At 42.3% G+C, this 24238-nt stretch overlaps 1 protein-coding gene across 3 annotated transcripts in view; it reads right to left on the minus strand.

Annotated features, from left to right (window-relative positions):
- Nucleotides 1–7004: 7004 nt before the first annotated feature.
- CCDC88C (coiled-coil domain containing 88C) overlaps nucleotides 7005–24238 on the minus strand; it is a 143224-nt gene continuing 125990 nt past the window's right edge. The window contains exons 24-31 of one of the 3 annotated variants that reach the window (XM_019481665.2): nucleotides 22820–22909; nucleotides 21732–21973; nucleotides 16968–17156; nucleotides 15949–16017; nucleotides 15001–15069; nucleotides 11988–12289; nucleotides 10741–10953; nucleotides 7005–9414 (exon numbers count right to left, since the gene is read on the minus strand). In XM_019481665.2, the coding sequence (XP_019337210.2) occupies nucleotides 8410–9414; nucleotides 10741–10953; nucleotides 11988–12289; nucleotides 15001–15069; nucleotides 15949–16017; nucleotides 16968–17156; nucleotides 21732–21973; nucleotides 22820–22909 (2179 nt within the window). In that variant the 3' untranslated portion in view covers nucleotides 7005–8409. Of the gene's footprint in view, nucleotides 9415–10740; nucleotides 10957–11987; nucleotides 12290–15000; nucleotides 15070–15948; nucleotides 16018–16967; nucleotides 17157–21731; nucleotides 21974–22819; nucleotides 22910–24238 lie in introns of all 3 variants that reach the window. The other 2 variants (XM_014596443.3, XM_014596445.3) reach the window with 2 other exon arrangements.

The following is a 24238-nucleotide window of genomic DNA, read 5'->3' on the forward strand; positions in this document are numbered from 1 at the left end:
GGCCACTGGCACTCTTGACACCCTGCTCCTTCTCTGTAAAGGAAGTCCCTCTCCCTCCTAGAAGCTAAGCAAAGGAGGAGCTCTCCTAGATGGGGTGTGCTACACATCACCAGGGAAGCCAGGGACAGAAGACAGCCAGGGTCCCAAAACCAGGGCTGGCTTCAGATAGGATCCTTCAGTAGGGGGAGATCGAATAATACTACTTTTATGGGAGTCTTGAGGCAGAGCTTCCCGAGAGGCGCATGATCAAGCTGTTATAGTAAAAGAGGGCAAAGGTTGTTCTGTGCATTAGGACAAGTAGTAATAACTTGAAATTGCAGTGAGGGATGCATTAGCTTAGATAATAGGAAGTCTTGTAACTCTGGAAGTCATGGAGATTAATACTGCTACTACTTCCTCTCAACATTTCCAGACCTGTGGGTAGCCCTGTGGGCTGGGTGACAGCTCTCCAGGCAGGATTCAGCCCATAGGCCAAAGGTTGAAAACCACTGTCTTAAGGAACTGGCAGCTTTCAAGCACATTTGCAGATTACCTGGTATTTTACAAAGTCACGGTAGACATGTATAAAAATCCCAATTTTCAGATAACCAAGAAAATACCTTTGCAATAATTCACAAGTATGCGTGGCATTTTTCATGGGTTTAATGGGAATTTGAGAAATGTTTATCAAATTATATTTAAAAATGCAATTAAGACAATCTTGTGAATCTCATGACCTTCAAAGCACCCTGCAGAATGGTAAAATAATCATCTTTTTCCAAGCACCAGAGAGGATTTGCTTCCATCCTTCACAATCATTTTTTTCTACTTACAGTTTGTAGAATCTCTCTTGCTTCCAGTCCAATGGTCTCTCGAGGTATTTTAGTTTTCCACTTGGGAATTTTTGTTCTCAAGCTTAAATATCCTGCTAAAAATTCTCACATTTTTTCCTAGCAATTGTAATTATTTAATTTTTTCTCTTATTGCTCTCATACTTCCTCCTAAAACTTTCCATTAATGCATCTTTCACATAATAGTTGCAAGTCAATTAACTAAAGAGTGAGTTACATGATCTCTGTCTCCTCAAAAGACTTTTCATATGAAACAGGTATATGATCCATTTTTTATTCCTTGTTATTGCTGACATTTGTCAAAGTCTGATATGGGAGAAGGAGATGTAAAGCCTCTTCCAGCCTTTTATAATGCTATGTAGAGTACCGCATATAATCTAGCGATATAGAATGTAACTGTGCATTCTATAGCAGTAGGTGTAGCATTCCTTTGAGATCAACTCATGCTGTAGATAAGAAGATTAAAGGCCTTTACAATTTTATACTGATCTATTTGGTTTCATAATACCCTGCAATAATGAGTTCTATGGGGGGATGCTACATACCAAGTAGTGTCTTATTAGGTCCTAAATCTCCAAAGTCTCATGTTAGTTCTTCACAGGGCTCTTTGCAGTCCTCCTAGTCTTCATAAATCAAAAATCTGTCACCAGTAACATTTCCTAAATCATTATTCAACATCCTTACCTGCTCAAACTCTAACCTCTTAGAGACGTCCATTCTTCTGAACATCTACATGGCCTCTACTCAGCAGTTCCTGCTTGCCCACTATTGTGTGAATGGTTTTATGGATTCTTAGAGTTCAGAGATACACAATTTACTCTTGTAGAAGCTGCCGTGTTTTTTTCTTTATTTGATTATATTCATCTCAATGCTTTATTAATGTAATAATTTTCTCAACTGTTCTCCTACGGGCATCATAATAAGGCTCTGCTTACTAATTCTGGTGATCGTCTTTTACATATGGGCCTGTGGGTCACAATCTATTTCTCTAGTTTAGGAGCTATTTTCAGTGATAAATTACCTCATTATTTTTAGCAGTGAAGCTATTTCATTCTTCAGTTTCTTCTCAACTCTGATTCATGTTGTCTGGTGGTTGGCAATTTATCACACAGTAAGTTTTCACGTTAGTTCCTGACCATTTTTGCTTTGGGCATCTCCATTGTTATGAGGTAGGACTCCAGTTGACAGGTGGCAGTTAGACATCATGTAAACATTTGTTCATTCATTAAACAATCTTTTTTTTTCTTCGTGGACAAGAATGACATTTAATATATTACAAAAATTTGCATGAAGTATTATGCAAGCAAACTCAGTCTAGTAGGATTTATTTTTTGATTTAATAATGGTAAGGCTAATTTAATCTCCTGCTTTCCTCATATTTGGCTAACTAATAAGCTGTAAATCTTTTTGTGATTAATTGGAGATTTCCTCAGCATGTTTTAGATTTCCTATCTTAACATCACTTATTGAAGATCAGCTTAAAAAAAAAAAAAAGAATCCCCATAACATCTGGATGACCAGTAATCATTTCGAACCATGCAGCATATGCCTGTCGCTGCTCTACAAATCCACTCTCTAGCCAATAATTTTTATTCCTCTTCTGCAATTTGCTATATTTTAATAGAAGTTAAAGTCAGAACAAACAATCTGTGTACCTGATACCCAACTTTGGCCAGTGACAGCTTAACATCCAGTGGTGACCACGCCTGTCGCAAGGTTGTCTTTAAAGGTGAAGGGCTTCACATTTCCTAACTAGGAGATACTAGATCATGCTTCTCAAACTTTTTTAGATGTAAGGCACCTCACATTAGACTTCCCGTACCACTCAGAAAATGCCAGCTATTGTCTTTCATTCATTTCTTGACTACAGGAAAAACAATAGAGCAATTCTTTTCTTGCAAAGGACTCAGAAAAACCACCATGTGAAAATGGTTTTGACACTATGGATTTCTATACGAATTATCTGAGGTTTTTCTTGTAAATCATGCGTAGGTGTTACCAGTGCTAGCACTCTATGGCTTCCTGTGGCACCCTTGCTGAGACTCACTGTATTAGAACATTGAATAAGACACGCTCTCTCAAGAAGCACATTACATACCAGCTGCTGCTTTTACTCCAAGAAAATAACCGGGTAATGATGACAAGTGAAAGCAAAACAAATGGCATACTTATGAGCAGCCTCCCTAATTTGTTTGAGCACAGTGCAGTGAGGGTATCTCCACTGAGACAAGGCTTAACAAGAACACAATGTATTCATACTTGTGGCTGTTTTCTTAATCTTAGGCTCTGGTGGGCTGATCTCTTTGGAAACCTGTCTGCTTGCTTAAATATCTGAGTGGAGCTGAGCTTTCCTCTGGAAAATCTGCACTTGCTGCAAAAGAGGATCAGAAGAAAAATAGTGACTCTGGACCTCATCCACATGCTATGGCAAAAAGATCTATAAATGACAGCAGGTTTTGCAATAAAAACAGAACAGAACCTCCCTGCCTCCCACCCAAACCTTCTCAGTGCCATAGCTCGTTTCACGGAGACACGGCCACAGACTATGTAATAACTCTTCAGTGCCCATGAAACAAAGTTTGTCTACATTAGCCTGTTTTCTTACACGAGCTGCTTAAGTGGTGAGTATTCCACTGCTTCCCTCAGGAGACTTGTATTATATTTTAATTTTCAACAAATATGCACCAAGCCGTGTACTTTCCATAGCTCTTTTTCAGAGGGAGAAAGACTTGGCAACTGCTCACAAAAAAAAAAAAATCTAGGAAATTTATGAGGTCATTTACTTCATTCTGTGGCAGCGACACAGGAGCTAACAAAATTATTAAAAAAGGAGTGAAAGCAAACACATTGAAGATGCTGCTGTATAATATCTCCGAGTTCACTTTTTAAAAATAATTGCCATGAGAGTGCTACAGCATCATCTACTAGAATGAGTGTCTCAAAGTAGTTTTGCTGTCAAAATCACTTTTAGTTGTACTTATTGTACTGTATTGACTCCATGTCCTTAAAATTATGCAATTCACTTAGAATACAAAATAGGTACAATATAAGCATGAACAAAACATAGGGATTGAAAGGGTAATTAGAAACGCCTCCTACACAAGCTTCATACACGATTAGAAACATTGTGTTTGAAGTTAAGAGACCAGGGTTGCAATGATAACTGTGATTCTACAACTCGCTGATACTGCTAGTTCAGCATGGGGCATAGCAGCCATGGCTACAGGAGGTGGCACCTGCCTTTTCCAACTCAGTGATTAGAGCCTCACTCAGGAAAGTGAAAGATTTAGGGCTAAGATTTCTCACCATAGATTCAAAACCAAATTTCCCACTTCCTACCAAAGTGCCACACATGCACCAGGCTACAGAATATGCCCAGAGAAGGGCACACTACCCCTTACCCTACATTGAATTTTGGCCACTGGGCAGAAAAATTCAAGGGGCCAGAAAAGAGCAAGTAAGGAGTCCCACTCTGTAGCCCAGATGCTCCAGGGACTACTTATATAATGGATTTTACCCTAAAAGGAGTTATTGGATTAAAACAAGCAAACAAGCAATCAGAAACAAAAATCAGAAAGCCTCTGGAGCTGGGACTAGCCTCCCTGGGTATAGACAGCATTAATGCTTGTAGTTCTAGTGCTAACAAAATGTGAGTGTACATGTGTGAGAGTAGTCCATCATGCCATATTTATAGCCAACTGCAACATAAGTCCCTGCAGAGTCCCTGGTTTCTCTGGGGTGGGCAGCAACAGGCAGAACTGCCATCTGCTCCACAGGAAAACTGGGAAGAGCTGCTGTTCCTGAGGTAGCAGCAGCGAAAGCATGCATGGTAAGGCAGGAGGCATGACCTAACATCAGAGATCAGATTCCCCTCGCACTATTAAATGAATGTGTGCTGGGGGCTTTTGACTGAAAGAGCAGGAAACACTGAAAGTTACTTCACTGCTCTGCTTCTCAGCCTTTTCCCACTTTCATAAGGTCCCTTAGATTTTAGTAATGAAACATGTAAATGCAAACTGGTTAAATAGTAATAGCAGGTTTGGTGCTGCTGGGATGATCTCTGCCACAGGAGTGGAAATCTGAGGGAGTTTATACATGTGCTCTGAGAGTGTGGGGGGACGCTTTAATTACAGCAGCTCTGAGAACTGCTCTAATTAAATTGCTGGAGTGTCACATGCATTAGCGTCCTTGTCGGCAGTGGGGTGCTTTAACTAAAGCTTGAATGAGCTTTAGTTAAAGCACCCTCGCTGCCATTTTTCAGCATGGGGATGCTGATGCATGTGACAGTGGAGTCTGCTGGAGCACAGTAATTACCATGCTGCAACAGACTTGATTAATCGAGTAATTACAGTGCGTTGGGGCAGCCTGGCTACATGCGATAGGCACCCTTTGTGCCTGATCCTACAGAGACACACAAGTGGAACTAATTATGTGAATTAAGTCATTAATAAGGGGATTGCAATTTGAAATAAAGCTAACATGGCAACATTTGTAATGAGTAGTCCAACTACATGGTACAAAGTACTGTATTTATGCAAACTCTGGGGTTACTAAACTCTGAGGTAACCACCAAACTCTGGGGTAAAGCGTCCACACCTGAGAACAGGAGGGTGATCCAGGCTGACCTTGACAGGCTCAGGAAATGGGCAGATGAGAACCTGACAGTGTTTAACACTGAAAAATGCAAGCTTCTCCACCTTGTGGGGAAAAACCTGCAGCATCCTTATGCGCTTGGCAGTGCTAAGCTGGCTAGCACTACGGATGAAAGGAACTTGGGGGTCATGATTGATCACAAGATGAACATGGGCCTGCAATGTGATACTGCTATTAGTAAAAGCAAGCAAAATGCTCGCTTGTATCCATAGATGCTTCTCAAGCAAATCCCAGGATGTCATCGTCCTGTTGTACTTGGCCTTGGTGAGGAGGCAGCTGGAGTACTGTGTCCAGTTTTGGGCTCCACAATTCAAAAAGGATGTGGAGAAGCATGAGAGGGTGCAGAGGAGAGCCTCTCGCATGATCAGAGAGCAGGAAAACAGATCTTATGATGAGAGGCTGAGAGCCACGGGACTTTTCAGCCTGGAAAAGCGCAGGCTCAGGGGTGATCTGGTGGCTGCCCATAAGTTCATCATGGGTGCTTACCAGGATCTGGGGGAACGTCTGTTCATCAGAGTGCCCCAAGAGATGACAAGGTTGAATGCTCACAAACTCCTCCATGACCGTTTCAGGCTGGACATAAGGAAGAACTTCTTTACTGTCCGAGCCCTCAAGGTTTGGAGTAGACTGCCGCTGGAGGTGGTTCAAGCACCTACTCTGGATTCCTTCAAAAGACATCTGGATGTTTATGTTGCTGGTATCCTATGATCCCTGCTGACTACCTGCCCCTGGGGCAGGGGGCTGGACTCGATGATCTTCCAAGGTCCCTTCCAGCCCTGTCTCTGAAATCCAAGATGAGGTTCCCTCCCAATCAGCATGGGGAAAAAAGCCTAGTCCTGGATTTAAATACCAGCCCGGGGCAGGCAGCAGCTCAGCTCTGACTTTGGCCCTAGTTCAGGGCTGAAGTTAGAGCTGAGCAACCACCTGCCCTGGGCTAGAATGCCTTGTTTGGCGAGGGTAGGGGCATGCAGCATGGGGGACCATAGGAGAGTCAGAAGGGAACAGGACACCCCCCCCCCCCCAACTCCTTGCTCCCCTCCTCCCCAAAGGTCCCTCAGCTTCTGCTCCAGCTCTGGTCGCTGCAGCTGCGACCCTGCCTGGCTAGGAGCTGCTGCTGCTGCTCCTCCTTGGCTGGGCTGGGGCCATGCTGCTGCTGAGTGCCCCAAAGCCAGAGCAGAGCTACAGCAGAAGGTAAGTGGGGAGGGGGATCTGGCCCTTCATCCTATGCTGCTGCTTTCTCTACCACAGCAGTTGGGGTGGGGGAGATGGGCACAAATTAAAGATGATCTTCTATTAATTAGATTCAATATATGGAAAATTATAACAAATTTATAGTTTTCCATGCATAGAATTGAATTTCTGGGGGGAGTCGTCTTAAATTCAACGTTGTTTTTGGATTTGAGTGAATATGGTAATCTTCAGTGTTAAAATAAGCTTAAACAAAGCTCTCAGACATAGACCTACCTGCCCCATCCCAGTGGACATGTGGGTTTTCCAATGGAGAAAAAAGTGCAGAACCAATTTGCATTTTTTAAATCTTTATTATAAACAATCCTGCTTATAATAATGTTTTCAGAATGCGATTGCTATGTACTAAACAAAAACCTCCTTAGCTGAATCGGTTTCAATTTCTGATTGCTTACATGTATCTTTTACTATATTAGATGGGAACCAGGGAAAGGAAAATCTTTAAAAAAAATTTGAATTCAGCCTATTCCATGGGAAATGCCTTTACAAACATGGAACAGAATTAAAAGACACATTTTTGATCCTCTGTACATCAGCAGCCAATGGAACTCCCGACAGATACATAAATAGATTTTTTTTTAAGTATATTTCTTTCACGAGTATATAAAATTACTTTGGTTTCTATACTCAACAACCTCTGAGACAAAAGGAAGGATTTCTTTTACACGATTCATTCCTGCATGTTACTTAGGGTGTAGACAATCACTCACAGGGATGTAAGAAGTGTTTAATAATACACTTTACACAATGCTTAACTATACACTGCTTAACTAATTTACATGGTATTTACACACTATTTTGTACATGAGATGCCACACTTGAAAAGGCATTAGAATGGCATCTTCCCCTGAACAGGATGCATCAGTTCCAGTGTTTGTATCAAAGATAAAACAAGTTTCAAAAGACAGCACCACCTGACTTTCAGAATCAAGGATCCACCAAACTGCATGTGTAGTGAAGGCAGTGGGACAATTACATTGTCCTCTGTGTATTCTAGCAGTTCCCAGTGGGGAAGGTTAAGACAGGACCCTGGTTTTCTGATCAGTCTATTTATAAAATACAGCTGCTACAAAGATAATTGTTTTTATTAGACTCACTGCTAAGCCACATGCTTTTGCCCTTCAGCTTTTCTTTAAGCCCTTGCAAGTGTCTAGTTCCTTCTCTGGGGAGGAGTTTGGCTTTTATATGACCTTTAATGTTGGCTCAAGCTGGTTGTCAGGCTGAGGGCTTAATTCAACACAGCTAAATTTGTCCCATGGAACATATCTTTAATGCAGAATCTAGTAGGGGAGGAGGGAAGGGGTACAGAGACAGGGAGATTGTGTGCTTGATTTTCAATGTGGAGCACTCATTGCTTCTACTAGGGCTCTGAGTGTTCAGCACATTTGAAAATTAGGCCCCATAGTTTGATGGGAGTTTGTAGCAGTTACACTGTTTTAGGCACAATAGTGTCAAAGGAAAGGCCTTGGTTTGGCTGTTCAGTTTTCTCTCTCAACCACAAAAGATTTGCTCCATTAGAAAACCACAATGGGAAGGCATGTCAGATCAACTATTTGCTCCCAACATGCAGGTAAATGTCTTTTTAGCCCTAGCACAGTGTTTAGACAGACAAAATCCACTAGCAAGTGCACCCCAAAGTCAGTAGCTCAAAATGCATGTTACTCAGCGAATCCCTGGGTCACACACAACCATATTCATACCAGACAGTCTGCTGGTCCCCATGGGGATCTGGAGTTCCAGAAGTGCTCCTAGAGCTACCACCTGTAGTGTGGTCCTCTGTTCCCCCTGTTCCAGTGTTGCATTCTGGAGACTTATCCTGGCATTTGGTAATGAAGGCATCACTTTGCCCAGCAGTAATTTCACCTTCAGTATTACTGGAGACAGCTCTGACAGGAGTCACAGTGGCCACCTCCCCAGAATGTGGAAAGGTCTTAGGCTTGACTTTAGCAGGTGTGTATTGTGCAGGTGAATAGTGTTGCTCAGGCACTATACACACTCGCTCTTGCTGTTGCACGTTCAGGTTGCTGGCAGAAGCCGAGGGAGAGGAAGAAAAAGGATGGAAGGAGTGTGGTCTCTCATCCTTTGGTGGAGCCAGGGAAAGACGCCTTACATCCAGCTGCCGACAGCGAGAATCAATGCTTTGCAAGGAACTGGACACCTTGGCAGACTGAGGCCTCTCTTTTAAAGTAGTCTGAGAGCCCGGTGGCACAGAAACCCTCAAGGTTGGACTGACACAGTCCTTGCCTGCAAGCTTCTGAGAACTCTCCTGTCTGTAGGTCTCTGGGCCAGTAGCTCGGAGGAGATCTGCAGAGGCCAGACTAAATGCTCTGCTCAATGATGTGCTCCTTCGGCTCAGAGTGCTGGACTGTTGAGGTTGCATGATCTGCCTCGGCCCACTGAGTGGTTGATGTGGTGATGTATGAGGAAGCTTAAGAGACCCCTGGGAGCTTGCCAGAGGCTCAGGATCAGCTTGCCTAAGGTTTGGTTTGACAAAGTTCCCAGGTTTTGTTACTCTTCCTTCTTCATTGGCAACAGTCATCTTTACAGTTGGTGTAACATAGTTTGTAGGCATCTTAGCTGCCTCCTTTCTACCTGGCTGAACCAGGTGGTCCCCAGGTACTGGGGGATCATTTGCTTTTCTAAAATAATCACCCATCAAGTCATCTCTGCTACTGGAGGTATCCTAATGTGAGAAAATACACACACACACACACACACAAGGTTAATGACACTACTCTGGTTGCTATGAAAGAAACATTGTTCAGCAAACATTTTTCCTTTCAAGGTTGTCACAACATAATTCCCTACATCAAGCAACCCAAGGTTCAACACAAAATCAATGTACAGGAGGCCACTTGGTACTGTGCAAAATGTTTTTCCTCTCATAGTGCTTAAGCACTAATTGGTTTGTTGACACTAACCTGCAAGGAGGGGCCCAAAGCACCCTACATAAACCATGTATCTTATACCTAAAGGTAGGAACACTGTGGGGGAAAGGTATAGGGTCTGTAACTTTGTATCAATGAGTTACATGTTGATCATAATTAGATTGTGACAGCCTTGTCTGCCAGTTTAATTGTCACCAGTTAAAATTTTTTTCTCAATAGCACCCTGGGCTGCAGATCTTTTGCTTCAGTTAATACTAGCCAATCAAATACATGCAAATGTTAGCTTGTTTGTCATTTCCACAATACAATGTGGACAATACGTTGGTACGCTGTGAATAACAAATAATGGAATACTTTAAGCAGTGATATGTTAATACTGAACAATTTCATTACTACTCTGAACTATTTATTTATTTTTGAAAAGGCAACAAATTGAATATATTAAAAGCTGTATCTAAATATACTGAAATTGGGAAACCTGTCCAGAAATAATCTGCAATACTGTGGTGGCAGACAATTAACCTGGTCATAAAGAAAATAAAGGCTTGATATGGATAGACCCATGCAAAACATATAGGCATCACTGTTAAGGTATTAATTCAAGACATGCTGTGAACAGTTAATGGAGATGCTCGCTGCAAAAGAATGTATTGAAACAACCTGATGCAATTAATTTCTTTGCTTTTCTCTGGGAAGTACATCAAGATTTAACATTTATTTCACAACAGTTACAGGAAAGTTTTCTCCCTGTTGGAAAAACCATTTTACTACTAGCAAATGCTATTAACAATAATAATAGCAATAAAATTGCAGCTTCTGATAATTCGGAAGCATTCCATTTTCATTCACATGCTGAGTCAGAGTTATTCATATGTTAGTCTAAACCTTCAGTGTGCAGGTTAAAATTAGAGGGTCACTATATTGTTATAATGCTCCTAACAAACATTTGCTTAGGCCAAGCACTAAAAGTACTCTAGGACCAGCTAATACAGGTCACTGGGCCATTTTAGTCTTTAAACCAAAGCAGTTGCTAGGCTAAAAGAAGCTTTTCAGATGCATGAATGTGCTTGCCGGCTGCAGCAAATTGTGAGCTTTGGTTACATAGTGATAATGATGGATACCCTGGGGATATACAGTGAAGATGGTCTCCTATTCCCCCTCCCTGTTTTGTGCCTCTCACTGTCACGACATGAATGACTGAGGAGTGGTTCAACTGATTGCGATGGCTCCTGATGGAGGGATGGACATAGGGAATGGCAAGAGGGATACAGTGCATCAGCTTCTAATAGAAATTGGTGCAATGAGATAATTTCAGTCTCGTTTAAGCTGTGTCGCTGCTGAAAAGGAACAAGGATGACAGAAAGAATGAAAATAGAGACATGGTCAGATGGATACAGACAACAACAAACACTGAAAGAGTTTAAACTGAAGACATTTACCCCACAGAATCAGAACAACAAGGGAGAAAGAGGTATTTCATAATGTTTGCCTTAGCCATTAAGGCCCCAAATTAACTGATGTCATATGAAGTGGAGACTCCTCTGATACCAGTAATGCTAGGGAGCTGTTGATGAAACCTTAACTTCCATACAAAGACAACGATAAACTTAGTCTGAAAATATACTTTGTACTGCAACACTGCTTCTCACTAATGCACAGCATCATTAAGCAATAAAAGGCAATTGCTATCTACCAAACTTAGTTTATTTCCTACAAGATACTTCACAGTGCATTGTGGAATAATCTAGCATCAAGTCTCACCAACAGCACAATAGCACCACTTAGTACTTAGAAAGAGTCAGTACAATCCAGGGAAATAGAACCCCCGCCAGGCATAAAGCCTTATAGAAGCCTCCTGCAAAACTGGAGATTTTTCAATAAGGCAGATGCTCTTTGAGATGCACATTTCAAAATTCAATAAAATGGCTGCCAATATTCATTTCCCAGCAAAGATTAAGCAGCCAAGAACTGTGGTGAGGGCTTTCTACAACTAAGGCGGAATTCTGAATAATACTGCATGGATCATCTACTAGTTCAAATATTAAACCTAGACTGAATTCAGAGGTGGTGGAACAATGGGAACATTTAATCAGGAAGAATTATTTAATGAAAAGATAACAACAAATCTTAATTTCTATTAATTGATTAATTCCAGCTACAAATATAAATATTAACAAATAACGGATATGCGATATATTATCCCTGTTTTTAATTGGGTTCCTTTACTTAAATGTTTTATAAGATTGAACAGTTTATAATAAGATCCATAGTCATTAGCAATGATCATGTTATTTTTTTACTTGGTCCTTCCCTCAAACTAGCTCAGAATATATTCATAGCACCTGAGATATGGCTTTAATTTACTTACAGTAGGTGGGGATAGCCTATTGCTCTCTTCTAAGAACTCTTGCAAAGTCACCATCTCACTGCCAGGAGAGGCAGAGCGCTGCTTGCTACCATAGGGGTGGGGTGTGTAACTTCTCTGAGGAGCATCATAAGAGATCAAGCCATTTCTGTGAAGGGAGGGGTCATGTCGGCTACTAGAGATCAAGATGGCAGAAGCAGAGTGACAAAGATAGCTGTCTCTGGGCAATGCAGGCATCTCTCTATTTAACAGCATGTCTTCACTGCTGAGGCTTTCGCATCTGCCATGGAGACGGTCTGAGGAACCTGACAAAGGGAATAAGCAGCATTAACACTACTCATTTTCCTTTATTTTAGCAAAATGTCAACTCCTTACTGAAGTAGATACTATATGATTCAGTTCCTTTTCTCTGCTGAATAGTCCAATTAAAAATGAATTAACGATTATTAGCTCATCATCCCCCAAACTCTGTGGAATTGGAGTTTCAGGGAGGCAAGGATTTTAGGTTATTTTATTGGACCAACTGCATAGTTGGGATAGAGGCAGACAATAGGCCTGTGCGAAAAGGAAAGTATTTGATTCAGATTCTGATTCAGCTGATTCGGAGGACAGTGATTCAATTTGGTGATTCACTGTCCCCATTCAGTGTGGCCAAATCAGAATCAGAGATTCAGATCGGCTGGGGAGAGGCAGGCACAGCTGAGTGCCTGCAGGTTCTCCTGCAGCTCCTCCAGCTGTGCCTGCCTCCCAGGGCAGGGGGAGCTGTGGGAGAAGCCCCCATGGGCGTCCTGCCTGGCCCCATCCCCTGCCCAGGGGCCTCTGAGGGTTCGTGGCAGAGTCTCCCTGTGCAGCGTGAGGCAGTGGGGGGCAGCAGGGATTGCCCCCCTCCCCCCGGCTTGGCAACTGCATGGCAGCTGCCCCATGGTGCAGGTGCAGCACAGCTCGGCTTGGTGCTGTGTGCTGCTTGGGAGCTGGGGCTGAGCGGTGTCGGGCTCCGGCTGACTACTGGAGCTGCCCCAGCTCCCAGAGAGCACACGGTGCCCTGCTGAGCCATGCTGCACCCATGCAAGGCAACGGCTGCTGCATGGATGCCAAGCAGCGGGGGGGGTGGCGCGGCAGCAGCATGCACATGGGGGAAGGTCCACTGCCCCCCACTGTGCAGGGGGCTCTGCCATGATCGCCACTCAGAGGCCCTGATCACCGCTGCAAGAGCCAGTGAGTGTGGGAATGTGGATGCTGACACGGCTTGTTCTGGGCAGCAGCAGGACATAGCCCCCGCTCCCAGCACTACTATGCCTGCATCAGCGCTGGGTGTGGGGGCTCTACCCTGTCACTGCCACTGCTTGCCAGCCAGCATGGATGTGGGTGCGGCAGCGCTGAGAGCGGGGGCTATGCCCTGCTGCCATTTGCCCCCTTGCATCTGGAGCAAGCTGTGCCTGCATCTCCCCCATCGCCTTGGTCGGGCAAGCAGCAGCAGGGCAGAGCCCCTGCTCCCAGCGCTGCCGCGCCCACATCCCGTGCTCCCCCCCCACCTCCCTCCCCGAGTAACATGCCCCCCTGCCCCAGCTGGGTAGCTTGTTCAAGCCCCAGTCCCAATTCCTTCCCCACACCGCTTCCCTCTCCCCTCCCCCAACCCCAACAGATTTACCAGCTGGAGGCAGCTGTCAGCTGCCTGTTTAGTCTATGGCCAAATCTCCGAAGTGGCCAAATCTTTTCCAAAGCTTTTCTGGATCGATTTGGATGCTTTGAATCAATTTGGAGCTTTTAATTAGTCTCCTGATTTGATTCGAATTTGGAGATTCGGTCCCTGAATCAGGCCGAATCTCCTCCGAATCAAATCAGCTACTGAAGCTTCGCATAGCCCTGTTAGACAAGCTTCTGAATGCAAGACATTCTTTATCAGGTCACAGAGCTTCAAGAAGGAAAAATTACTGTACTTGACCAACTGGATTCCAACTAGCAATGATAATTTAATTTAAGGAGATCAGACCTGGAACAACAGCTGAAGAACATGCAGCGACACTCAGATGAAGGGAACAGAGATGCATGAGGATGACATGAAGTTTAGCTCTCATTTCCTTGATCCTTTGCCTTCTGCGAGTACAGCCAATCCTTCAGGGTGAATTACATGGAGCCTAATGTGCCTCTAAATCAGGGCTGTCCAACTTCTAAAAGGCTGGAGGCCATGCTCTGTGTGGGCCACAATAATGCTGCTACCTCACGGAGAGCCTCCCCTGTTGCACCACACAGGTGGGTTGCCAACACTTCAGCTGACAGCTGTGTGCTCCCCCAGCACTGTGGACTGTGCTGTGCCACCCCCGGGGGACAGGTGAAGGAAGCCAGAGGAGGGAAGGGAAGCCCAGAGACCCTGGAAGTTGGCAGTTGGGTGTTAGGGGAGCCACGGCCAGGTGGGAGCCCAGGGGACAACTGGACAGCTCTGATCTAAATGATGCTATTGCAGCCTCTGCAGTATCCAGGCAGTGGTGGCAGGAGGGCTATTGCAGCCCACACACATGTAGACCCCCCTCATTCTTATTGCAAAGGGAATCTCTGTAACCACATGTGGCCCATGAGCTGCCAGTTGCTGACACTTGCTCTAAGCTGTGGAAATGAGCATGCCAGAATCTAGAAGAACCTGGCAGACCAGACCTGATCTACTGGGCTTCTGCTTGTTAGAGAACAGAATTCCAGAAAATCTAGAGGACAGAATAAAGGTAGAAGAACTGTGTAAAGGAGTTTAAGATTGGCCTTTCATCCCTCAGGACATGAGACCTATGGTAACGAAGAACTGGAGTGTCTATTCTAGAATTCACATCATTACAAAGTTAGTCTTAAAAAAATCATTATTTCAAACCCTGTGTCAAGCCTCAGTGTGGTAAGGCTCCTCATCAGATTACAAAATGATTACAGAAGTCATGACATCTGGATTTTGCTGGCGAAGATAGAAAATACACTGATGCAAGTCATCTGAATTTCTTGTTCGCTGGAGAAGACATCTGCTCTGAAAACATCTTACCTTTCAAATTGAGAGGTGAGCTATTGCTGGATGTGTTTCTACTGCTCTCTAAACTATTTGGCTTGGATGCTGGAAAGATACAAGGATAAAGTTCAAGAGTGCAAAATTAGGTTTGGACAAAGGACATTTTAAAAAGTTTTCTAAGTGTTCTAGAAGCTTTAGTATTAGCACCTTCCATTTAGGTATAGACTGATAAGTGTCTAAGTCTCTTTTGAAAATAGAGCTTACATACCCAAGTCACTGGTGCATTTTTGAAAAATGGTGCTCAAACGTAATGTATGAGAAAGTCCAAGGTATGCAATTAGCCCTGTTAGTCTGAAGTTAGGCAGAAGACAGGGCAGAGGTGCACTTTACAGACTAACTAAATTAGAAATGCATAAACTTTTGCAAACCTAAGCTCACTAACATCAGATGCAGTCAGTGTCAAATCTGTACCACATGCATTAAAGTGCTGCTGGTGGAAGCCAACTTATCTTAGTCAGGACTTTATTTCATTTCTTTTAGGAACTAATCACTTTCTTAAAAAATATATCAAATTAAAAATAAAACATACAGATGCAAATGTCAGAAATTGATATTCTCATTCTGGCCACATCTACATGTTCATGAATGCGCTTTTGCTTCTGCGCATTAAAAATTAGTACCTCTAATGTGAGGTACTAAATCAAAGTGCATTAGGCTGTCCTAATATGCAGTAGCAAAAGCACAAGCTTTTTAAATAATGCTTAATGTGCAGTAGCCTATTTTTACAGTGCATTAGCATATTAGCACATTTTTTTGACATGATGCTTTAATGTGCAGTAAAATAGGCTACTGCACATTAAAGCACACATGTAGATGTGCCCTCTGTAACCTAAATTTTAAGTACCTTTGAGGTTTCCTTGGACAAAATGAAGCAAGATCCAACATTAGGATTATTTTAATTTTATGTATGTTCTGTCAACTTACCATGTTGTCTGCTATTGGAAAACTCTACCTCAGGGAATTGTTCCACAAGATTATCTTCTGAATTACATCCTGGGAAGAAAATAATGCTTAGTAGGTAATTTAGCACAGAAAACTCAATCCCACAGATCATCCCTAAATGTACCATTACGGTATAAATGACAGACCTAATGGATTGAACTTGCAAAGTTTATACTAGGAAAAGCAGCCATATTTAAGGACACCATTTTGATCAAAGGACCCAAAGCCACACATATACAGGAGTCCACTTAGATGAATGACCAGAGTTGCATCACATTCTACACTGAGAGTTTTGCTGGTGTAAAGAAGCCTAATAATATCAAGGGACTAATATGCTTTGTGTGTCAACAGCGTAACTAGGGCAAGGTGAGCAGGGAAGCAACTCCAGGTACTGAGTAGGAAAAGGTGCCAGAATCATCCCCGGAAGTCTTGGTCATGGCAGAGGAAACCCTGCATTGCACCTGTCCAGACAGATGAGCCAGGCAGGGCAGTGCCACACTAAGCGGTACATTTGGGAGCTGGAAAGCAAGTTGAGCGAATGCTTGCCTCCCTGCACCTCTACCCCAAAGAAGCTTTTGCCAGAATCGGCATAGCCCTGTGGCTCAATATGTATGCATGGAGAAGGGAAAAGGCGGGGCTGGGGGGCAGTGAACAGGGCAACAGGGTTGGCTCCCAGGGAGCCTCAGCATGTGGCTGTAGCTGCCAGAGTGGAGCTGATGCTGTTACAGGGAAAGGTTGCCTTCCCTTCCACTCATCCATGCCCCAGGTCTACAGTAGATGGGAACATCCATCTGTCTGTGCCCCCCCTCCCCCCAGCCCACCAGCACCTAATTAGCCTGATGAGCCTCTGACAGTATACAGATCAGTACTGGAGTCATGTATGTGTACAGCTTTTGTATAGGGGACTCAGTTCCTGTTATGACTGAGGATCACATTGCATGAAAGCAGGGACCAAAAACTGAGTGCTGTACAAGTTACAGATACCAGAATGTACCACACACCTTTAAGTCTGCTTTGGAGCCTGGAAGTGGACACAGAACCTGAAGCAGTCAAGTGGATAGCTGAGGCAGAGTTAGTCCTGACACCCAGCTCCATGACACAGTGCCTAGCAGCAGGGTCTGCTGAAATTTCAACATTATCGTTGCTGCCTCCATGTTGGGAAATTCGTTTTTGCTTTAGATCTATTAATACTAAGGAAAGGAGAGAAATACAGAATCAGGCAACCTCACTGGATATGTATCAATCCATTTCCATACACACAGAACAAGCGGGCACAAAACACACACAACAAGGTGCTGGTTCTGCAAGCTTTTTAATAAATAGTTCAGTACTGGGTAAGAGATTTATGCAGCTGATTTTGCAATTGTGTGGGCTGCCTAGGAAGCAAAGGAGTGACTAGGGCTGCTTTAGAGACGGTAGGAAGGCTTGTTTTTGGGTTGTTTTTTTTTTTTAATACACATAAAGGTATTGTGAAGGAAACAGAAAAAAAGGCAAAGACATGAAAGCAGGAAAAAAAAACCAGCTGAGATGTAAAAGCCCTTTATGACTACTGCCTTAAAGAAGAGGTGTCAAAGCTCTGATCTGTAGAGCCATGTGCCATATGCAGCACCTGCTTTGGGACTGCAGCACACATGGCACCTACCCCAACCACTCTGAGACTGTGCATCTGCTCCAGGCTGTGAGCAGCATCGGTCCCAGAGTGGGCAGCAAGGGGTGACCTCGATGTACACAGTGCCCACACCAGCTACTCCAGGACATCTGCTGGATCTAGCATGGAGCAGACCTGCACTGAAGCAGGTGCAGTGGCAGAGGGCACATCTACATGTGCGCTTTAATGGGCATTACACTTTATTTTAACGTGCATTAAAGCGTCACTAAAAATGCTATTAATTAATGCTCATTAAAACAGGCTAATATGCATTAAGCATCACTAAAACAGTGGGTATTTGTATACAAGCATGGAGGCTGCTCCGACGTGCTGGAATTCCAGCATGTTGGAGCAGACTCAATTAATACAGTCTGCTGAAGTCTGGCAATTACTGTGTTCCAGCAGCCTCCAATGTCTTGTATATCAGTGTCCTCGCACTTAAAATATGGTGGCAGGGGGCACTTGAACTAAAGCTCATTCAACAAGCTTTAGTACGAGCGTCCCCGCCACCATATTTAAGCATGGGGATGCTAATACACAAGACACGGTGGTGCTTTAATTACAGAGGCTCTCAGAGTCACTCTAATTAAAATGTTGCCCACCTCCCCACCTCCAGAGCACATGTAAAAGTGCCCGTTGCTATTTAGTTAATGCGCATTAAGACATGTTAATGTGCATTTTCCTAGTACCTCACAACAGTGATACTAGATTTAATGAGCATGAACTAAAGTGTGTTAATGCATATGTACACATGCCCAGAGTTTCTGGAGTAGGCGTCACATGCAGCACGCTCCTGGGGCAGATGCCACATGTTATGTGGTCCTAGATCAGCTGCTCAGGGACATGCATGACACATAACACCCATTCCAGGGCCCACACTGGATCCAGCATGTGGAGTCAGTTTGTGGACCCAATCCAGCCCACTGACCAGCCTTGTGCAGGCCAGAGGAGTCAGACCTCCCAGCCTTAAGGCATGTTTTATAAATAGGTGCTTCAGTATAAGAAGAGAACAAGGATTCATTACTTTGACAAAGTCCAAGTCTTATTTAAAGCGAAGCTCCAACTTGGAAGTTATTTAGCAGGATTCACACTAAGATAACCTCGCAATATGAATTTTTTCTACTATGATAAAAATCTTTAAGCTCTCCTCCTTCAATGCATTCATTTTTAAATGATAAAGATTTTTGGTTAGCTCGGGATCTTGTCTTGACAACATATGTGGTTTTCTAATACATTAAACACACCTAAACGGATATGCAGTATGCTTCCTGGTGATGCACGAGAAAAAACAAATTAGCCTAATCAGTATACATGGCTTAAAGGCACACACAAAAAGAGTGAAATGTTAAAGATTTAATTTTAGGAACAACCTTGATGAGAAGCAGGATTCTAGTTTTTCAGTTTTCTAAAGGAAATATATATAATTACTACTGCAAACAAAGCAGAGCAAGGAGGTCAAAACAAATAGCTGGCATGTACAAGGAAAGAGTTAGTTCAAAAGCACAGAACAGCAACAAATGTATTAAAGAAAGTGGAGTGGGATACAACTGAGCAATGCAGTTTTTGAAACTATACCTTCTACACAATGTGTGCGCTGTGACAATAGCTGCACTGCTTCTATTTTCTCCCTTCATTCAGAAGTTTATAGAATGGCCATAAAAATGATTATGGCCTAAAACTTGGGATACAAGTCAGTACGTCAACTGCTTTTAAATAATTCATTCCATGCTTTCAAAAGTGCCATATTAATTTCCCTGGAGGTGGACATTCCCTATTAACACAAAAGAATAAGTAGCAACAGAGAAAGTGCCCTCTGCAACATGGACACTTGTCCAACACAAGGGGGAGACTACAACCACTATTTAATTTCACAAGACACCAAATGGCAAACGGATGATAAAGACTTCAGGGCACTACTGGGCTTTGCTCTTGATTCAAGAGAGTGAATCAACTCTTCTAACACAAAAACTCTCAAACACAGAGGCTCAGATTTCACACCCCAAATTCACTTAATATGAATATTCACAAAAGAAATTAAAAGACTTCTGAAAATTAGAATGAAAATGCTCAGAGTTAATTAATTAGTAGCTGCTGTTGTATCTCCATATTTAGACTGTTTGGAGGCAAAAATAAATTTTACTAAGCAGCAAAGAACATTGCAAAAATTTCCAAGAGTGCTTATTTATTTAGCTTCATATTTTAGTAGAGTTAATACACTGTAGGAAGCATAGCAACAGCATATTAGTTCCACATTTTGACTGGACATGATGCAAGTCTCCAATTGCAAGAAGATATTGAAGCGCACAACAACTTCACTTACTTATAACATGCACCACAGCCATTCTACATACGTAAACTGTATGTCATGAGGTCCCCTAAAAGTGTTCTGCATTGAAGAAAGGCTCCATAGTGTGCAAAAATACATCTTCTACTGGAAAAATTAAGTCCACATTTGCAAATTTGTACTTGTATTTGAGGGATGTTAAGGACATGCTGAGTGTTTGTATCAGTGAGTGTGTATTTAAGGCATGTGGGTTTTTTGTTTTAAACTTCAGAAATGTATGATAAAATGACAAAGAAAAGGTGTTAGAAATCTCCCATGTCCGAGAAAGAAAGAGGTTCATTAGGAGAGGATGGGATGTCGGAAGAAGACCAGAACCGCAGCCGATTAGAGAGAGATTGATGATTCGATGGAGATTTAGGAGACTTTTCTTTGTCCTTGCTTTTGCTTCTCAAAAAGGTAATCTTTCTGCGTTGAGCAGCTAATTTGTTATCACCCAGGGTATCCCAAAAAGAAGAAGAAAAAAAAAAACCGTGAACAAAAAATTATAAATAAAACTAAAAATGTCTTGAAACAGCTAAGAGACAATGTAACCCCACAAACACACAGAAAAGACTAAGTTGCTACATATAATGTTTAGGAAGATTAAATTTATGATTACTTTATTACAGCACTTATGAACAACCATATCTAGAACTATTGGTAAGGTCATCCAAGACACAACATTTCTACATAAAGCATGATTCAATTGTTTCTATGATACATGCAGCCAAATTTCTTAGATTCATCTTAGGGTTTTATATTGGTTTTCATCATCATAGAATCCGAGTGCTTTCCAACAATACATTTGTTCTGCACTTCTTGCACACCCAGAACTCCCTCCTTGTTGCAGTGAGAGCTATGGAAGCACACAAAAGAAATTTAACATTTCCTGAAATTACACACTGCTACAATGCAGACTATTTTAAACAAGTATTTGAAGTTGTAGCTGGGTTATAACTTAAGAACAACCTGGGGCAGGGGGAGAGGTGAGGACTTTTCTCTGTCCCCATTTATATTAATGGAGATCTCCACTTGATCCTCACGTACAGGATATTTCTTGACAAAATAAATATTTGCAGAAGACAAAAAAGTTACTGCGAGGCTGACTGGAACAGTCTCAAGAGCAGCAGTGAAGCTTAGTTTTTTCTGCCTTTAATAAAGATCACAATTAATTAATTTTGTGAAAATTCTTTTTAAATTCTGCATGCTGAAGAATATCTGATTTATTGTCCAAAATAATTATCCAGCTATAACCAACACAGAAAAGAGCAAATTGGTGTTTTCTATATTTGTTTTGCAGTGCTACAGAAATCATCTGCAATCATTCTACAAAAAGTAATTTCTTCATTCAATGCCAGATAAAACACCCTAATGTTCCCTCAAGTAATAATGTTGGTAGGAACTAAAACGCTTTGGTTCTTCTGTCATTTCTGCTCCCTGGGCGCCATCTGCTGGTGCCAGACAATATCGTATCAGCCACCTGAGGAACAGACATTAATGAACTTCCTCATTTTACCGAAGAACCTTACACTATTTTCTTGTAAGCCTCCTGCAAATGAACGTCTGCTTGTGTCAACATACAAACATACAGGCAAACTGTGAAATTTAATATGCACAGAAAGTCGAGACCCAAGATGTTAGATAAAACTAACAAATATAACTTTGAGTTTAACACTCCAAGTTATGTGATTATAGGAAAGCAAAGTATTACTTCTGTTAAGCCTTCTAAGCAAATACATTGGGAAGTGTACGACTTATTTCATCCAGTAGCTGTTTAAGCCAAACACTCCCTACCTTTGTTTGAAGATCCATTATGGCTGTCTCTCTCCTCTATAGAGTTTGACCCTTGAGAGGTATTATCCTGACTCTCCTGTTGATGCTTAAGTTTCTGGGGGGCAGATGGGGAAGCTGCTGTCTCTGCAGATTCAGGGTGCCATGGAGTACTCTCCGTGGCAGATTTCAATCGCTCCCGTGTAGCCTCTTTCTTTGGCTTGATTAGTTTTACTAAGGCTCGGGCTCCAATCCAGTGGTTTTTTCTGTTAGAGGCAAATATTCAGAATGAAGGATAAAAAAAAATTGGCTCTAAATTCAGTACATCATGCTGTGAACTGGACATAAAGATGCAGTGTGATCTCTAAAAGACTTAAAATCTGGACTAATCTGTTGCTTAACACATGGACAACAAATGATATTTCTCCAGAGCTAGTGTTCTGAATAAAGGGAATTTGTCCCTCCATTAGAGAACAAAATTTATGCATGGACTGATATACACCATTTTAATAGGTGGGGAGATCTAGCTACAAACAGAGGCAGAGAAGCCATGAAATAAAGGATGCTAAGACTCGGTACATATTCTTCTCTGCATCAGAGAGGTCAGACAAATTTATGTGGGGGTCAGGGTCTGCTGGGTTTTTTTTATTTGATCCTTTTTAGAGATCTCTCTTTCATGTTGGACTGTGTGTCCCAGATAAAAACAGCAGTTCTGGATGCTGTGCGGCTGTTTAGTTATTGTTTAGGACCTGTCTGCGATGCCAATTCAGTGTCAGTGAGGAAGAGCATGTTCCAAACCAGACAGAGACAGCTTTGTAAATGCTGGATGTGGATTAAGCTCTCCCTGCTGGCTTAACAGACCATATTAGTGACCATTCACTGATCAGCAGGCCCTCACATCCGACATCCCTGCTAGAATTCCAGGGAAGGATTTGAAAAACTGACACTTTATATCACAACGTTAACAAACAGGTGACATAACTCCAAACTGATCAGAATCAGATGGATCACCTCCCTCCTTTACACTTCCAGACAAGTTGTCAAGGGGTTTTGCCCCCTTTTCTCCAAAATTTTGTATTGCAATAGCAGCACTGAAACTGAAGAGGACTTACTTTTTTGGAGCAGGATCATAAAACTTGTACTGATCCATTATTTTTTCCTCTAGTTTTTCTTTGTGTCGCCTCAAAGCATTTAATTTATCACTGTGAAAATAAAAACGTAGATACTGAAAAATATCTACAAAATAGAAGGCCAACAGACACCAAGGGACAAAAGAGATCTCCTCACAGGCTAGAACTGTTTGGCTCAAACAGCCTTCTGTAGTGCAGAATTAATTTACCTCTATCTTACTCATCAACAACCCAGAAAATAAATGTAAACATCTTTTAACATCACTAACACTTCAATTGTGCACACTTGGCATAAAAGAGGGTTTACTAGTCTCTTTTCATAAACAGAAGATAGGAAACAGAGTGCAGAGAGATTACAACATGCCTTGTTTTCACAATATGCCAGAGAATCCTACTGCCAAGGAGTGTAGGGGTGAGAGCTGCGGGGGGCAGTTCAGGGCCTCAAAGAAGGCTCCAGCCTCCCATGGATCAGCCTATGCAATTTATCAACACGGAGAAAATCCTAGCCATGCAACAAGTTGATGGAGGGGAAGAAACATGAATGTTTTCTTACAAAACCTGTTTGCCAACAGAGCGTTAAGTGTGGAAGGGAACGTTCTTGGCTGTTAGTAGATTCCCCTGGAATTCCTCACACTTGACTAACGTACACAATTCTGTGTCATCTGCAACGCTGCCCACCTGACTGCTCATCCTTTTTTTGGAGATTGCTACTGAACTATACTGGTCCTGGGATCCTTAAATAACCTCAGTCTGAAACATTTTAGGAAAAAAAGGTAAATTTACTAATTTACTCCTGTTCTTTTTTTCTTCTGTCTTAGGAAGAGACATTCTGCACAGAATTTCACTTCTCACCCCAAAACTACATCTTCTCAATTCTTCATGAGAGAATAAATTAAGTTATTTCTACTGGATCTTGAGCTACTGTTTTACTGACAGTCTTTCAAAATGCCAGCATATCAACAGGAATGACCCTCCTTTCTAGAATGTCGACTTCTATTCCTGTCAAACTTATTTAGCTATTTTGTAATAAAATTGTAAACATGTTACTAGTCTTGAAATAAAGCTCAGGCAGTGACTCCCAGGATTCTAGCTCATAAAACTTCAATTCTCGGGCTCAAGAATACATTTTGTTTCTTGACTGTACTGTAGTACTGTAGGAGAGCTCACACAGCCCTGTGAAGATAGGTTTTTCTGTAAAGGTAGAACAAATGGAAACAAAAAGCATTAATTTAATGGACTAACCTATTTAAAGGGAAGATGAGGAAAGTAGATGAAGTACTTGGTTACCTTAGAAATTTTGTATCGTTTAGAACAAGAGTGGCTAACCCACGGCATGGGTAGCCTGTGTGTGGCATGCAGAGGATGAGGGATGGGACAGGCAGCATGGGGCAGATAGGGGAG

This window comes from Alligator mississippiensis, chromosome 2 (genome assembly GCF_030867095.1).
Source record: "Alligator mississippiensis isolate rAllMis1 chromosome 2, rAllMis1, whole genome shotgun sequence".
Classification (NCBI taxonomy): Eukaryota; Metazoa; Chordata; order Crocodylia; family Alligatoridae; genus Alligator; species Alligator mississippiensis.